Source organism: Maylandia zebra, linkage group LG18 (assembly GCF_041146795.1).
Source record: "Maylandia zebra isolate NMK-2024a linkage group LG18, Mzebra_GT3a, whole genome shotgun sequence".
Lineage (NCBI taxonomy): Eukaryota > Metazoa > Chordata > Actinopteri > Cichliformes > Cichlidae > Maylandia > Maylandia zebra.
Genome location: NC_135184.1, coordinates 27,724,611 through 27,741,711, shown reverse-complemented (window position 1 = coordinate 27,741,711; position 17,101 = coordinate 27,724,611). Strand labels below are relative to the sequence as shown.

Sequence of the window (17,101 nt, the reverse complement as noted above, 5' to 3'; positions counted from 1 at the left end):
TTATACGGTTCTTGGAGTGAGTGCATACACTCATGAAGTTTAGTAACTTCAGGTCACTGCAACAAGCCCAGGTACAGTTTACCGACGGATGGGTGCAGGACCTTGAAATGCACCGTGTAGAACGAAAGACCATCGTATGAACAAAGGTAAGTTTACCAGTCTCACAAATCGTCGTCATAAATACACATTCGTTAACCGTTTATTAATATAACCTTTGAGCTCAATGGTAATTAATTAGTAGTGGAAATCATTTCTGGTAGCATTACAGAAATGTAGCAATGACAATAATAATGTATGTTGTAATCGCACTGGACAATTAGTGATACAAAACAACTGTTTTATCCTGTGAATAAAAGTATATGTTTTTGTCAATGTACCATGGTAATAACAGAAGCGAAACGCAATATTGTGTCAGGACAATTTACTATTTATGCACAATAAACAAAGGAGCATAGCGCGACAATTACTGTTCAGTGCCAGACTTGCTTGTAACCTATATCACCAATTATGTTAAGAAAAATGACGTATTAACTACTACAAAACTCTGACCTTTGTGGGAATGCTTGGAGGAGACCAACATGTGAGCTGAAGTGTTCTGAGACGTTATATTTGGTATATCCAGACCATCCGTTGGCTCTTACTTCGGAAACATGGCTTAAAAATTTTCTCTTCAACGACGTAATCCGATAAAAAAAAAAAAGATCTCTTTACCCGTCGGCTTCCCGTGGCTGTCATGCGACCGGCTATTGCAGTTAATAATACAACAGCTTCTTGGCATTTTTTGGGTTTCTTTTTATCACTGTGTAACTGAGTTTAATTGAACGCCTGCGTGCGCTAGTACCTCTTGCCACAAGTTCCCAGAATCCTTTGCGGTTTTACCCCTGAATGATGTCACATTTTCAATCTTTATCCTGGTGGGCCGGTCTCTAGTCAAAATGCCCGGGCCGATTTTTTGTCCCAGTCCAGCCCTGCTCGCTGACTTTCCATAGTCGTTGATAAGCGAAGCAGACTCTGACCCTGCGTCCCATATTTGATGAGTTAGGAGTGAGAACGTGTTGCAATGTATATATGTAGGTGTGGTTTGGCTCTAGAAGAAATGCGAGTTTCACTTGTGATTACACTTCAGCGGAAGTATCAACAGTGCATGCATTAACCTGAACATGGACAACAGCAGAGGTGGGCAGTAAAGATAAATATTTTGTTACTGTGCTAAGTAGAGTTTTAAATTTACATCTACTTCACTTGAGTAGGTTTTTTTCATTTTCAAAACAGGCTCGTTACTTTCGGTTTGACGTGTTTGAATGGAGTCATTACTTCGTCATTGCGAGAAACACATGAAAGGCAGTCCTGCTCGTGCATTAATCACCAGATGTGGTATAAAAAGAGATGAAAGAGGCAAACACATGTGCCATAGTTAGGGGTTTAAGTGGGCCTTTTTATTTATTTATCATCAGCAAGGAACAAGTGACTTTTAATGTCATAAACTTTATGGACAGGATTATACTTCTACTTTTTAACGACACCACCCTCTACTGGTGCAGTTTGATATATAGCATTACAGGAGGCAACAATTACTTGTGGCTGGAACGACTTCGGGTGTCCATAAGTTATGTTTGCGATACTTCAGCATCTAGCTAGCCCTACCGACGACCAGCGAGCATAAAGGGAGTGAGGTTTTTTTGGAGTGTCAGGTAATTTCAAATGCAACATTTCTATCAGCTCAACAAACATCAGCAAACACACGAACTGTTTGTGTGCAGTTTCTTTTCAGTGTTGCTAGCTAAAGGCCCAGCTGAGAAGAAGGAGAGAACAGTTTTCAAATGAAACAAGTACTTTCTAGGGTACGTGTTATGGAGGGACTAAGTGGGGGTAGGTTTTGATTATTGATTTTCCAAATAAAATCGATTCTAGATTGAGTAACACGATATCGATTCAGTGTAAAAAATAATTACACTGTTAGATCCCAAGTACCCTGTGATTACGTGTAATTTCATTTATACGTGTTGTGCCAAAAGTGACTTGAGTTATTTAGTTGATGATATTTTCCTCTAACCCAGGGGTCTCAAACTAACCACCCGTATATTGACGTGAAAAAAATGTGATGGAGTTTGGCCCTTGAAGTTACTTTTTTGTGTTAGAGAGGATTTGTTTGTTGTTGAGTGCAATGTTAAAACAAGTTGTGTGGCCAGCTCATTTAAGTTTGAGACCCCTGCTCTAACCCATTTACAACTGGACTAGTTATGGGAAATGAAACTGGTTATAAATACCAAGGCTGTAAACATGTTTATTCCTACTGTAGTGTTCGACATTTTAACTTTCTGTCTGTGAGGACTGAGTTACATTTGCAATTACCAGCCAAAATGGCAAAACAATGTTTTGTTCAAAAACAAAAATAAACAAATATCTTCAATGAAATCCTCTGATCACACTTTTCTGCTGTCACACAGAGTCACCCTCTGCTCATCCACTTGAATAAGTGCCTTTCGTTCCAGCCTGTTAAGGTCATTTAGGAAACAAGCCTGTATTAACTGGTGATAGTTACAGCTTGACTCATGCAGGTGCCTGCTAATGATCTACTTCGTGGTGGTGCTTTATAGGATGGGGACAAATGTGGCAGATGGGGACATGCAGCCTGAGGAAATATATCCCCTTTTACATTTGGGTAGGACGGAGAAAACCAGGGTGACTTCTGAGAGGTTATTAGTTATTCTCTCAAATATTATCTTTGAAAAAGAAAAAAACAACAAAAACAAACAAAAGAATCCTCATAAACTTGATTGTAGGACAGAGTAGTTATACACTACAGGTCCAGCCTGCTTCCTCTTTGATAGGTACTGATGGTGCACAAAACAGTTATATAAGCAAAATATATTTGTTATCAGTAGTATTATTATTTTGTCTGTCACTTAACATTTTAGACAGAGAAGATCTGAATTATTTGGTTAACGGACTGTCATACATTTCATACAGCTACATTTTGAATAGAAATTCCAACTATGTCTGAGTTTGCAGTATTATGGCATCAACATTTATGTCTAAACAAATTTTTCCCAACAAGTTGTTGTAATACACATTTTAGGCTACAGGGCACACATGAAATTATCATTCAGGCACATTCACATTTCTTGCTAAATTATCGCTTTGTTTCCAGCCATTATTAATTACTGCAGCAAGTACAGTAGCTTACAGAAGAATGGAAGTATTTGCTTTGAGGAGTTGCATATTCTTTTGCAGAACATAATGCAATGAAGCAGGGCCACTGAATCATCTGTGCGCACACTCTCAAGGACACCAAAAGAGGTAACATGCAATAACTATTACATTTAAAATGAAGACTTTGTAAGATAATAAAACCTGTGTGCTGCTGTTAGTTGCAGTTGTGATATTTAAACTGTGTAATTGTCTGTAATGCAGACTCAGCATGTCTGCCAAAGACATTGTGAGGAGAAATAAAACAGCCATCCAAACGATTCTGTCTGGAGACTACAGGCTGATCCTCAACAAAGTTTATGAGAAGGAGCTGATCACTGAACGGGAGTACAACATTCTTAAAAGTATCGGCGGAAAAGATGTGGAGGGACACATTGTTGAGCTCGTGGATAAGATCATGAGTAAAGGAGACGATACCTGCGGAGCTTTTCTGAACTTCCTGCAAACTGATGAAGACATTAAAACTACTTCCCCTCAGCTGAAGGACTTAAAAAATGACATCCTGTTTTTACATGGTAATTAAACACACACAGAAAAGTTGTGTCTGAGATCATATTCTGGTTGGATGTGTAACTCTGTTTCTCTCTATGTTCTGTCACAAGACGGCTCCAGTCAAATGGAGGTGAGGTCCTACTTCTGGAAATACAGAGCAGCTCAAATAAGTTACATTTGTGTCACAGAGATAGTGTGCTGTTTAATCAATTTCCTTCACATAATATTGCAAGATGTATGACATAGGGTCATCTCAAAGACTGTTGCTACATTCATATAGCCTATGGTACTTAGTGTTTGTATCTATCAGTCCATCCAGGCCTGTGATACAAAGCTTGTCCTCAACTCTAGAAGATGAGCTGGACTCTACCGAGGTGGCAGCACTTTGCTTCCTGTGTCGTGATGTTGTTAGTAGAAGTCATCTGAAAGTGGTCAGTGCTGCATGTTCTATACTGTTATCCTTCCACTTGTTTTACTGACATGTTTATGGATGCGTCACTTGTAGGACTGACAGTATGATAGATAGCTTAGATATGTTCATATTCACTGATAGACTTTCTAATGACACCCCCCCCCCCCCACAGATCACTAATATCAAAGACCTGTTCTCAAGCTTAAAGGAAAAAGGTCTCCTGCAGAACAATTGTTTCCTTCTCTCAACTATTGATTGAGTAGACCTCGTCAGGTCCCTGGGCATAGATAGCAAACGATCAAAGGACACAGATGGAAGTCCTGTTCTGTCACAGTACAGGTGAACGCAGTCCCACATTGACTTTAATATGACAGCATGCATATAGTAGTAATTAGTACTTAAATGCTATCAGTTTGAATTACAATATCTTTGTGTCTGTTTGGCTTTCTCTCCACATTTTTATTTTTTCTTCTTTTTTTCCCCACTGTTAGGGTGATGCTGTACAAAATATGTGATGCTATGAATAACGACAATATCGCAATCATGAAGTTTCTACTGAGATCAAAGCTGCTCAAAAGCACACTGGATCAATGCAAAGTGAGATAACATTTGCACACATCTCCAGCTATTTTAAAATCAACTCACCATATCTACATCTACAGGATGTAGTCATTAAGAAACAACTGTATCTGGGCTTCAGATTTTAAATCCTATGGTGATTTTCTTTTTAACAAAACATTTATTTCTCAATAAATGAACATCAGTACATCACAAGAAGAAAATAAATTGTCACAGGGCTGAAATATAATTGACCATATATAACAAAACACACTCTTTTCTTAAAGCACCACTGAGAAGAAAAATCAGTTAAATTATTTGTCAATGGATACAATGGAAATTCAGCTTTAACCTCCTAAGACCCGAACTCTTTCATGGCATGAATTTTTACTTTCTCTTTGCTATTTGGGCTGATTGGGAGCGGATGAATGTAAAAACAAAGAATTTACAGATTTTTATTTTTATTCCTGATTTTTGTTTCTGAGAAAAGTGAGATCCACATATTGGGACATTTTAAATTTAAAAGAACAGTGGCAGTATAATGTCCTCGTGTGGATATCAGGCCCTTGTAGAGCTTGTAGACATCTATATTTAACCAGCTAAATGAAAGTTGTATCAACCCTTTTCCCTGCAATATTATTAATCTTATTTTTTCTTCTTTTATATATAGAAAGTTTTGCTTGACCCACCACAAAATTTAACAGCTTCCATCTTACCAGCCTCTTTTTTGTATAGCTGGCACAAAACAGAAATGCCAATGAAGACAAAGCCTCTCCACATTTTTCAAAGACATGTGTTAACATAATGAACAGTGGTTCATTTCTATGTTTCTCTTGATCATAGACTGGATGTAAAAAATAAACAAAAGATATATAAAGCTAACTTCTGGATCTGAAATGTGAAAGCATTTAAGAAGTGCTTTAAACTTGCAAGTATTCTAAGTGCATCCATCCCTAAATCTAAATTACAAACTGAAGGTCACAGAGAATTTCAGTCTATGATCTGTGCACCCAGCTGACTTGTTCATCACAGAGCTGAAGATTTGTGTCTTTAAACTGGCATTTGAGTAACATTTTGCTGTGAAGCAGTTGATAGATTTATAGTGTAGCTGCAGAGTGTAAGGAAGAGGACTCCCTTACTGCATGTATTTATATTAGATTATCTGTATAGCACTTTAGAACACACCTTTCACTTTATTAAAAGCACCTTATCAAGCACTTTATTTAGCATTGCACTTTAAGCATGGATTTGCACACAAGTTTAAATATTTATTGACTATTTATTGGGAATTTTAAAATCAGTTGGTGGCCTTGTTTCAGATCCTGCACAGCTGCTCCTCATCAAGGAATGTGGTGGTTGTCTGTCAGGAGAGAAGAATGGTGATTGAGATTGTGATTAAGGTTTACCAGTAAGGAAAACTAATGCAAGTGTGTGTGAAATCTAGGGATAAAAGTGGTAAGATAATGATTACTCACCTTTCTTGCCTGTGTCCTCTTCAAGGTGTTTGGGCAAATGTTTCCCCGAGGGTCCAGACACCATTTAAAGGTTCCGGGAGAGACCATAGGTAAAGAGAGTGTGGTGAATCTTTGTGCTTGGGTTTCTGGGTTTTTATAATAGTGGGTTTGGTGTAACATTAAGTGTGAAATATTTATTAATATGTAAATGTGAAAATGTATTTATGTATTTATTTATTCTAATTAATATATTGTATACTGTGGTGGAAGGTTGGGATTTAAGAATTTACCTGAGAGTGGAATAATGGTTAAGTCGGTGTAGACTTGTAGTCAAGACTGCCTAATCCGAGACCAAGACAAGACCAAGACCAGAGGGTATCGAGAGCAAGACCAAGTTGAGACGAGACCGAGTCGAGACGAGACCAAGACCAAGACCGAGACAAAAAAAGTCTTTAAACTGCAGCCAGATGCTATTCTATAGACATATGCAGGACACCTTAAACTAGTTTTTTAATTAAGCAGCAAGGCAGAACAAAGTCAGGCCTGTATCAAGACACAGGGACTAAACCCCAATTCAACCAGACCCAGAACTAATCCGGAATTAAAACAGGACTACAACAGTAACCAAGACAGAACCAGAATCAGAACTAGATGATAGTAGCACTAAAAATCATCATAGACCTGCACTACACTTATTTTTTAATTCTACCAAAGTACAATATTTAGATTGAGAAAAGTTTATATAATTATGTAGCCTTGTTGTGCAAACAAGCCTGCATAACTTAATAAATATAGAATTTGAAAAGTAACAAATTGTATCTAAAAAGAAACACTAGGTACGAGATACATGTTCTGATGAGTTTTGGCAAGCAACCATTTGACTAACATGTGTGTCTCACCTGCTCTTGTTCCATCTCTGTTCTGTCCTCATTCTCTCTCTCCCTCTCTGTTCCTCTCTCTCCCTCTTTGTGCTGACAATCAAGCCAAACACCAACATCATCAAATATACAGTTGAAACCAGATATTTACAAACTCTTCAGATAAAAACACTTTTTTAATTGTAACATCAAATCAGACTAAATGTTTATTTTTTTAGATTGATAAATATAAAAAACATATTTGTTAACTTTAAGAGTAAAGAGAGAAACTATCTGTATTTCTTAATTGCAAATGGCACCAAATTGTATTCAAACTGAGCCACACTTATGGAGCTCCACAGTTCTTTTCCTGGTGTTTTGGTTGACATCTCTTGATTTTCCCATGTCAAAGAAACAGGCTCTGTGTTTTGCCTTATATGCATCCACAGGTGTGCCACCAATTTACTCACATGGACTCTACTAACCTATCAGAAGCTTCTTCAGCTCAGAATGGAATCGTCTGGAGTTTTCCTATTAATTAACAATAAACTTAGTGTATATGTACTCCTAAATTTGATGAAAGTGATTAAAATAGACAGCTCCCTCTTTTTATTCTGACATTTAACTAATTCAAAAGATATTTCAACATTTATTTATCTAAAACAAAAGTTTACTCTAAATTGATGTTTAACAGTAAAAAAAAGTTTTTATGTTTTCTCCATGAAGTGTATGTAAATATCTGGTTTCAACTGTGAATATACTGCTGTGTATTGAAATTCCTCTTGTTTTGCATAGATATACTGAACAACATTCAAAGCATAATATATAAAATAACATCTACCTGAGTTTTTTCTTTGAAAGAAGCTCCTTATGTCCATTGTTGTGTACATCAGTACACAACTGAAACCGATTTAGAGAGTTTGTTTATCCGTGGAGGGAAACAACTGAAAATATGAAATGTAAGCTAAGACTCTCTAAAAAATCAGCATTGCTGTTCGGCTTTTTATTTATCCATTTGTTGATTCACTCGAAGAGCAAGTAACGCAACCAAGTGATCAGTTTGATATCAATCTTTTGTGATACACCGTCATATTTACATTATTAGTTCAGTACGAATGATTTGCTTTGGTACCTGGTCAAACTTAAGCTCTCCTCTGTCTGCAGCAAACTCGCAAGCAGCAGCTTCTCCCCCCTCGCTCACATGGGTGCTGTGCTCAGTCGCCTAGTGCCTGAGCTCGGATCATACCAATATTAGGGGGAATTTACGACGGTGCGCTCTGTGCTTCGTGTGTTGTTTTTGTTTTATACAGTTGTCAGTCAGGCATCTAACTAACAAATTACACTCCAAAAGACCCCATGCTTCTGAAAAAATGACCCGGGCTTAAGCCCAGTAAGCCACCCCCCCGCTCCGCTGATGGTTGACTCAAATCTCCCGAACACTATGTCGATTTGAGAACACAAGACCGAAACAGCGAGACCGAGACCAAGGCAAAAGTCCGTCGATACCAAGACAAAAGTCCATCGAGACCAAGACCGAGACCAAGACAAAAGTCCGTCGAGACCAAGACCGAGACCAAGACCACGTAAAAGTGGTCTCGAGACCGGTCTCGAGACATCCAACTCTAAGTCGGTGACAGCTGAACATATTAAAGCTGCCAGTTGTCATTAGAGACAGATTATTTTTGTGCTGTGAAGAAGCTCGACAAGTTAATTGTTGTAAGGAGAGCTGTATGGCAAATAAATACTTTGTTCCACTACTTCTGCCTTGGTCCATCTCACTGTGTTTCCAGCTGCTAAGGGCCGCCCTGTTACAAGAGCCTCTGTGAACTAAAACCATCTTTGCTGTTAATTCCAGACAGCGCTGGATGTGTTTGCTCAGATGGAAAAGAAAGATTTAATATCAGACAAAAATGTCAGTGTGTTGCATGAAATACTCCAAGAGATTGCTCCTGAGCTGGCAATGATTGTAGAGAACTACATTCAAGGTAAGAGAGACATTTTTCACTTTACCACAGAAAAACATTTAGATGTAAACAGTGTGTTTCTGTGAACATCATCAAATGATTGTACTCGTTACAGGAGTCCCCCAACAGCAGCAGATGTTACCTCCTCATGTCAGTATTGACAACTGTATCTGTCTGTGTGTTTCTGAACATTTAATTCTGTGTGTCAGTTTGCTGATCACTGTGATGTTTATTCCCACAGAGGTTTTTTAACACAAATGAATCCCATCTTCCTCTGTCTGTAACTGAAACTCAGTGCAGTTGTAAGTATCTCTGTTCAGAAAAAATTGTAGTTATTTTTTAGGAATTCCTACAGTCACTCTGGTTTTTATTATTTTGTCATAATACTGAACATGTAAATATGTTGTTCTTTTGTCTCTAAGGCAGAGGAGAGATTATTTACACTGATGCACGATCACAGCCCATCTCTCTTCCTGATCAGGTAGTTCATTCATTTTGTTGCTATGATGCCAGGTCTCTCTTGGAAATGAGATTTTTAATCTCAATGAGATTTTTTACCTGGATAAATAAAGGATTAATAATAAATTCAGACTTTTATGCTTTCATTCATTCTTTTGTCGGAACACTAACATTTATATTAATGTAAAAACATAATACTTCACATTTTCTTTGTTTGTGTCCTGTAGTCAGAATACTACACTTTGACTCATACGTCTCATGGTTTATGTGTGATCATCAATAATGAGACCTTCACTACTGAAACATGTCTACATGCTCGAAGGGGAACTCAGAAGGATGCAGGTAGAGTTCTTACCTTCAAACCATATCATGACTCGATTTATGTAGGACTGTTTTAACTAGAAGCACTGAGACCTGCAACAATTGCTGCACATACAGATCAGATATTCTTTGGTTTTGTAATCTACTGCTATACCTTCATTTGTTTCTTTTCTAAATGGCACAGATGCTCTGAACACAGTGTTCACAAGCTTAGGCTTTAAAGTGCTGATACACAACAACCTGACTGCAGCACAAATACGAAATGAATTAAGAATGTACAGCAAGAAGAATTTTGTGAATGATAATGCCTTGGTAAGTAGATTCATACATCTTTGGAATTGTATCCTCAACCACCATTCTATATTCTTAATTTATTTTATATCCCTGGATTTGCATCTCCCAGTGATCCCAGAGGCTATGTTGCCAAGGACTTTTTGTAACCTGGTAAAGTTTTGCATGGCAAATTGGCCCTGGGTGAGGGACCAGACAGAGCAATTCAAAAACCCCTATGAGCAGAATATCCAGGGCACAGTTTCCCAGCATAGGGTTACCAGGATCTACCCAGGAGCCAGGCCTGGGGAGGGTGCCCAAGAGTGAGTGTCTGGTGGGCAGGCCTTAGTCTATGTGGGCTGGTTGGGACAGCCCGAAAAGGGACATGGGCCCACCCTCCTGTAGGCCCAACACCCACAGGAGGTGCCATAGGGGTCAGGTGCATTGTGTGCTGGTTGGCAGCCAGGGGCGGAAACCCTGGTGGACAGACCCTTGGCTACCGAGACTAGCGAATAGGATATGGAATATATTGCGTGAAGTCGAAATGTACCCGCTAGATCGGGCTCTGGAACCAGTCTCCTGGAGAGGGGCTGGACTCTGTCTCAGTCTGGTGTTGGTGTAAACCGATCACCACCTGGTGGTGATTCTGACCAGGTGGTGGGAGAGGAGGCTGGATAGACCTGGCAAGCCTAAACATATAGTGAGGGTGCACTGGGAACACCTGGCAGAGGCCACGGTCCGGCTGAGCTTTGACCCATCCCGAGGGAGACTGGGGACATTAAGTCCGAATGGACCACCTCCATTGCTGAAGCTGCTGCACTGACCTGTGGCTTAAAGATGGTTAGGGCCTTTGGTGGTGGTAACACCTGAACCAGATGGTGGACACTAGAGGTTAAGAGAACCATCTTAACCTCTGCTTAAAGCTGTAGCGCCCAGATTACTTACAGCTACTTCGGTGCAACTGATATAAGATGCGGTAAGCTGAAGCTGTCTTCTTTCTTTAAAACAGAAGCAGCACAAACAAGAATTTTAGCAGCACAAACCAGCACAAACGTAGCACAGTTGATTGACACCCATTTTGTTTGATTTAATTAATGTGGGGGGGCTGGTTGACCTCTGACCTCTAGAAATTTTTATTAATATCTTAAAAATAATAGCAGCACAAACGAAAATTTTTGCAGCACAAACGTAGCACAAACGTTTGATACCACTTTTGTTGGATTTGAAGAAGGTGGGGGGGCCAACTTCACTCACATCTGAAAATGTAGTGTTTTGTTTGTTTGTTTTTATTTCAAATATTGCATAATTAGACAAAACTGCAAACGTGAACCCAATTTTTTTCACAGTCTTATCTGAAGCCTTTTATTGAACTACCAAATAAACAAATTGGTACCCTCTTTTGGCCAGACATGTGGCAGCACTTCTGCTGTCATTTTGCTCGTATTTAACAAAATAAAAATGCAGACACAAGTGTACACATTAGTTTTTGACTGCTAGTGTAAATTGTTTTATTTATTTTTGTACTCTCTTATACCTCGGCCAGGTCCGTGGCTCCGAACCATAGTAAAGGGACCTCTGGCTAATATGTCGGGTTCCGTGTCGGGCTCATAGCCGGGAACTAGCTTTACTGTCTGGGTCAAATTTGCTAGCGAGAGACAGAGAGAGGCATTGAAGGGCTGCTCCAATGGAAATTATTGTTTTGGAGGCGGCAAACCCAGTGTGCAGTCGAGTCATGACCCCTTACAACTGGATTCGTCAGGCACTCTGCACTGGCTGCAGCGGTTATTATTATATTTACATGCTTCCATCTCCCGTTTCTGGTGGGTAGCAACTCGTACCTTTTGACTTTCCTTTTTCTCCCTTCCTCGTGCTCACAAACACACATAACACCAGGGGCAGTCCCACACATTCTCCCTGCAACACGAACTACACTGGCCATTAGGCTACATTCTTTAGGGCTATGCCTGTAACACTCTGCTCATATTGCCTTCATATTAAATCATTCTTTGGATATTAATTTTAAAAAAATATTTCTTCACGTCATTATGCGGGCCGCAAGTAGAGGTGACATGGGCCGCGAGATTGAGACCCAGGCATTAGAGCCTCTTATTTTATTTGGGTTTCCACCGGTATGGATTACCAAAAAGTAAAGAGGGGATAGCCTACAATATGAAACAGGAAAAGACCACCGTGTTATCCATCTGTTTTTACAAAGTAACTGTATTCTGATTATTACCTTTTTAAATGGTAACTTTATCGGAAAACAGTTACACTTATTTTGTATTTTAAATACGTAATGTATTCAGTACTCCCCAACACTGACTGCCATGAACAAATTTTTCACCAAAAAATTTAAACCTAATTTTTCATGATATATTTGGTTAACAGATTACTCGATTAATCAATGAAATAATCGATAGATTAGTTGATTACAAAAATAATTGATAGCTGCATCCCTAACTCATTGCATACGTCAGGGTTGGGTCCAGGGCAACTGTCAGTTTTGAATTAGTTAATTTAGTATCATTTACCAACATTCGTACTACCTTTATACTGACCAGAGGTTGATAAGCAGCCCTGATAGTTCATATAACATCTGCCTATATACTGCACAATGTCCTTCTTCTTCACTTAATCCTTGCTTTTGGCTTCATTCACTTCCCCTTCTTCATTTCCAAAGTCAACCTTCAGAGTACCATTTAAATCTACTTAGCTACATTCTCCCCTGACACCACCTTGCAGTATCCTCTCTCTTTACGATTCTGCATAAGATGTAGTTTACCTTTGTGAACCTTTCTCCACTCTTATAATTCACTTTACATTCTACCTTCTTAAAGTATGTGGTCACCAGAGCTATTTTTATCCTTTTCACAAAATTCACTACCATGTGTCCTTTTGCATTTTTTGTTCTTAACACCACATCTATCCAATATGCCTCTGATTTAAGGTGGTATGCGTGCTTTCGCATGGAGAAAAGGGGTGTGTCTTTGGCACCGATGGGGAAAAGGTGTTCCTGAAAGATCTGATGCTCCCTTTTACAAGTGGAAGAGTCCCAACCTTGTCAGGGAAGCCCAAACTCTTCTTCATTGAAGCAAGTCAGGGTGATGGATACCAGAAAGGATACTGTCCCTGCAGCTTGGGGCCTCAAGAGGATGGGAGGGAGACACAATTCTTCTTGGAAGGAAATGCAGACCCGGGGAGACAGATTGAGACAGTGCCTTCAGAAGCAGACTTTCTGATAGGCATGGCCACCGTGGAGGATTTCGTGACGTTTCGAAACACAGTCACAGGATGTATCTACACCCAGGAGCTGTGCAAGCAGCTGACAAGATCAGCAGAAAGGTGAGAGAAATAGTTTAATAGGATAAAATGCTACTTTGGAAGAAAACTGTAATATATGACACATTTCACAATTTATTTGTTGACATACAGAAAACATTTTAAGTAAGCCTAATTTTATTTATACTTTACTTAGGCACAACTGTCATGTAAAGTGACACAATCTGACATCTTTATAGCACACTGTTATAAACTGTTTTTATAGTTTTTGCAATGATAAAAGATATTTAGAAAGCTATACTTATGTGCATATCTGTAGGTCTGCTTTTGGTGATGTAAGATGTGCTTATGTAAAACATCAGAAAGCTCAATGTTTCAAGTATTCCAAAAATTCAAGTTGTTATTTTTAGTGTGTTTCTGATGTTTTCCTTGCAGTCAGGAGATGGATGATATCCTCACTGTCCTGACACGTGTTAACAGGGAGGTCAGCAAAGGAGAGTATTTATCCCACAAACAAATGCCAGAGCCCAGATACACTCTCACCAAGAAGCTCGTCCTCAAACCTGTCACCCGCCTGTGACCAAAAACAATTCCCAGATTCACATAGACTTGATGAGCCTGATTTACAGCATGTATGTATGAATGAATTTCTATTTTAATCTCATCTCAAAAATCAAAGAAAATATCATAATATATAAAATGTGGTTATGAAATTTAGCTTCTGAAATTGTTAACATGCCATTTCTCCTTTCTTCTGCCACATAATTATACGCTGCTGAATTGTGATTAAGTGGTGGTCATTTGTTTTACAAATCGTTCTTCCACATTTAAAAACTGATTAATAATGCCATTTAATGTGTACATGTCATTGAATTGGGCACTGAAGTGATTAATAAAATGTATATTATTGTGTTTTTATTGGTGTTTACATATAGGCAGAAGTGCCTGTGTCCTATATGTAAAGTTGGCGAGAGATCATATTTTTGGTGCTGCTGGTCTAATAAAATCAGCAATAACTTTTCAGACTTCTTCACCTTCTATATGTTCTGGTTTCAGACTTTCAAGCATCCAACCCATAACTTGTTATGACTAATTACAGATATATGTTAAGTACAATTTCAAAAGAAATTACATAAGAGTAGTAGAAATATGGTGACAATTATTATAAACAAATGACTTTCTTTTGGGACATGAGTTCAATAAATAAATAAAAAGGAAAGTTTCACTGTCATATGTATCGTTTTTAACTCTTTATTTGTAGAAACGTGATATTTTGTTAGGTCCTGTGTGTGATACACAACAAATGAACTTCTATACTTAATGGCTCAAAACAAAAAGAAATATAATTATAGACAATTATAAAAAAAATATCTTTTTCTTTAAAGGAATGACTGCTGTTGTTTTTCTTTATAGTTGCTTATAAGCTGTAAACATGTTTATTCTTATGGAATAGAATAGAATAGAATAGAATAGAATAGAATAGAATTCTATGGACAGTTAGATGTAGCAGTCTGGATGTTGTAGGGCTGTCTTGGTTGACACCGCTCTGCAATGTTGCGTGAGGATCAGGGGCAGTACCCCTGGACTGACAGACCGGGGTGGTGGTCCCCATCTTTAAGAAGGGGGACCGGAGGGTGTGTTCCAACTACAGGGGGATCACACTCCTCAGCCTCCCTGGGAAAGTCTATGCCAGGGTGCTGGAGAGGACAGTTCGTCTGTTAGTCGAACCTCGGATACAGGAGGAACAATGCGGTTTTCGTCCTGGCCGTGGAACACTGGACCAGCTCCTTACCCTCTCGAGGATACTCGATGGCGCATGGGAATTTGCCCAACCAGTCTACATGTGTTTTGTGGACTTGGAGAAGGCATTTGACCATGTCCCTCGGGGGGTCCTGTGGGGGGTGCTCCGGGAGTGTGGGGTGTCTGGCCCATTGCTATGGGCCATTCAGTCCTTATACGATTGTTGCAAGAGCTTGGTCTGCATAGCCGGCAATAAGTCGGACTTGTTCCTGGTGTGTGTTTGGCTCCGCCAGGTCTGCACTTTGTCAACGATTCTGTTCTTAATTTTTATGATGAACAGAATCGGTCCATTAGAATGGACAGAATTTCTAGGCGTAGCCAAGTGGCAGAAGGCTTTCTCTTTGGTGGTCTCAGGATCTCATCTCTGCTTTTCGCAGATGATGTGGTCCTGTTGGCTTCGTCAGTTGATGGCGTCCAGCTTGCCTTGGAACGGTTCGCCGCCGAGTGTGAAGCGATGGGAATGAGAATCAGCACCTCCAAATCTGAGGCCATGGTCCGCAGCCGGAAAAGGGAGGAGTGCCCACTCCGGGTCAGGGATTCAACACAATCTTTAACCCATTTGGGCTCTGGAAGAGTCTCTCTGAAGGCACACCCACACAGCGAGGCCTGAAAGGCGCAGACTCATTTTCATCATTCGCGTGTCACATTACTGAATCCACGCGCTCTCCTAAAGTGCTCTCTGCTGCTGGCGCACGAGTCTTCCACACTTTGCAGAGTTTTGACTCCTTTCACCTGATATAATTTGAGCTGTTATTATTTGGATTCTGAAGTTTTACAAAGTGATGTAAACAAGCTCATCAAATATGCTGAATTTCTCTCAGGCTAATGAAGGCCAGCGTTATGATGAAGCTGATATTTACATGCGTCAGAGGTAACCTGAAAACATCTTTTATATGTGCCCTCTGCAGATCAGCTCATTCATGATTTAACATAAGGAAGATTTAAGTGAGATATATTATAGAGTACTGTGCAAGTCGTTAATTTCTTTATGTTTTGCTTCCAAGTAGCCAAACTTTGTTATTTTTCAAAATGATCTTGAACATTAATCCTATAGGCTTTCTGAAAGTCATTCAAAGGGTTTTTTGTGGACATTGGCTGCTTTTTTACTCATTTTCAATCCAATCCTTGTATCTGACCTGAGGAATGTTTTTCCGTTAGTATTTTTAGACAATTTATTGTTAGCAGCCTGTTCCAAAAGCACGTCTCTTCAAATTTATTGGATGCATTGTGTACTGTGTGTCCTTATGAAAAGGACAGAAGAGGATGTAGCAGACCTTTAAAAACTATTTACAACAGTATATGAAAGTCATGTCCCTAATAAATATGAAGAAAATCTAGCAAAGACCCGACAAAGGACCCGAGAGATCTGGCCCTTCAGTTTATCCAGCTTCTGTTCACTGAAGCATCATCAGAAAAAGTCTTAGTGGAAGGGTGACTGTCCACCCAGATGAGAAGAATGGGTTGAGGCATGCAAGATTACACAAGAACTGCAATGAAATCAGTCCATGTCTTATGCAGCGACGGATCCAAATTCTAATTTTTTGGTTCAAATGATGAGTGATTTATATATGACGCTTTTTTCTTTTCCGAGTACTCAAAAGTGCTTTATACAACCTGTCTCATTCACCTGTGGTTGTCACTGTGTACAGAGGTCGAGAGGGAAGTACAACAGTGTCTATATGGCGTATCTCTGTCATGGTTTGAAGCTGAAATTTATACTACGCTTACACTAATCCGTTTTCGTCTAAAAACGCTCAGTGTCCACACTATCATTTTCAATCGTTTCCGAACAGTTGTTCATCCACGCTGAAACGACTAAAACCGCTTACACATCTGTGAAACATAAGACGATTCGACCTGCATCATATCGGTCCGCTGTTTAGGCTCTTTGAAACGTCACGGCAAAATGTTGAGGAAAAACACAGTTGTTTTTTAATGGACTGACAATGATGTGGCGTTGTTGCTGCGATTAACACAGAAGTACAAAGTTGCAAAAGCGAGTGAGAATGAAAGAATTTGAAGAAA

The 17,101-nt window shown here is 39.3% G+C and overlaps 1 protein-coding gene across 1 annotated transcript; it reads left to right on the top strand.

Annotated features, from left to right (window-relative positions):
- Positions 1 to 3,421: 3,421 nt before the first annotated feature.
- On the top strand, positions 3,422 to 14,003 carry LOC101484840 (caspase-8-like). The gene is made up of 10 exons (XM_076877032.1): positions 3,422 to 3,725; positions 3,813 to 3,832; positions 8,839 to 8,968; positions 9,063 to 9,097; positions 9,189 to 9,249; positions 9,370 to 9,428; positions 9,634 to 9,748; positions 9,912 to 10,039; positions 12,945 to 13,339; positions 13,712 to 14,003. The coding sequence occupies exons 1-10, from the start codon at positions 3,422 to 3,424 to the stop codon at positions 13,854 to 13,856; spliced, it is 1,392 nt and encodes a 463-aa protein (XP_076733147.1). The 3' UTR covers positions 13,857 to 14,003.
- Positions 14,004 to 17,101: the final 3,098 nt, after the last annotated feature.

Coding starts and splice junctions, on each gene's coding strand:
- LOC101484840 (XM_076877032.1), top strand. CDS start 3,422: ATGTCTGCCAAAGACATTGTGAGGAGAAATAAAACAGCCATCCAAACG. Junction 3,726..3,812: donor TGACATCCTGTTTTTACATG/GTAATTAAACAC, acceptor TTCTGTCACAAG/ACGGCTCCAGTCAAATGGAG. Junction 10,040..12,944: donor TTGTGAATGATAATGCCTTG/GTAAGTAGATTC, acceptor CTCTGATTTAAG/GTGGTATGCGTGCTTTCGCA.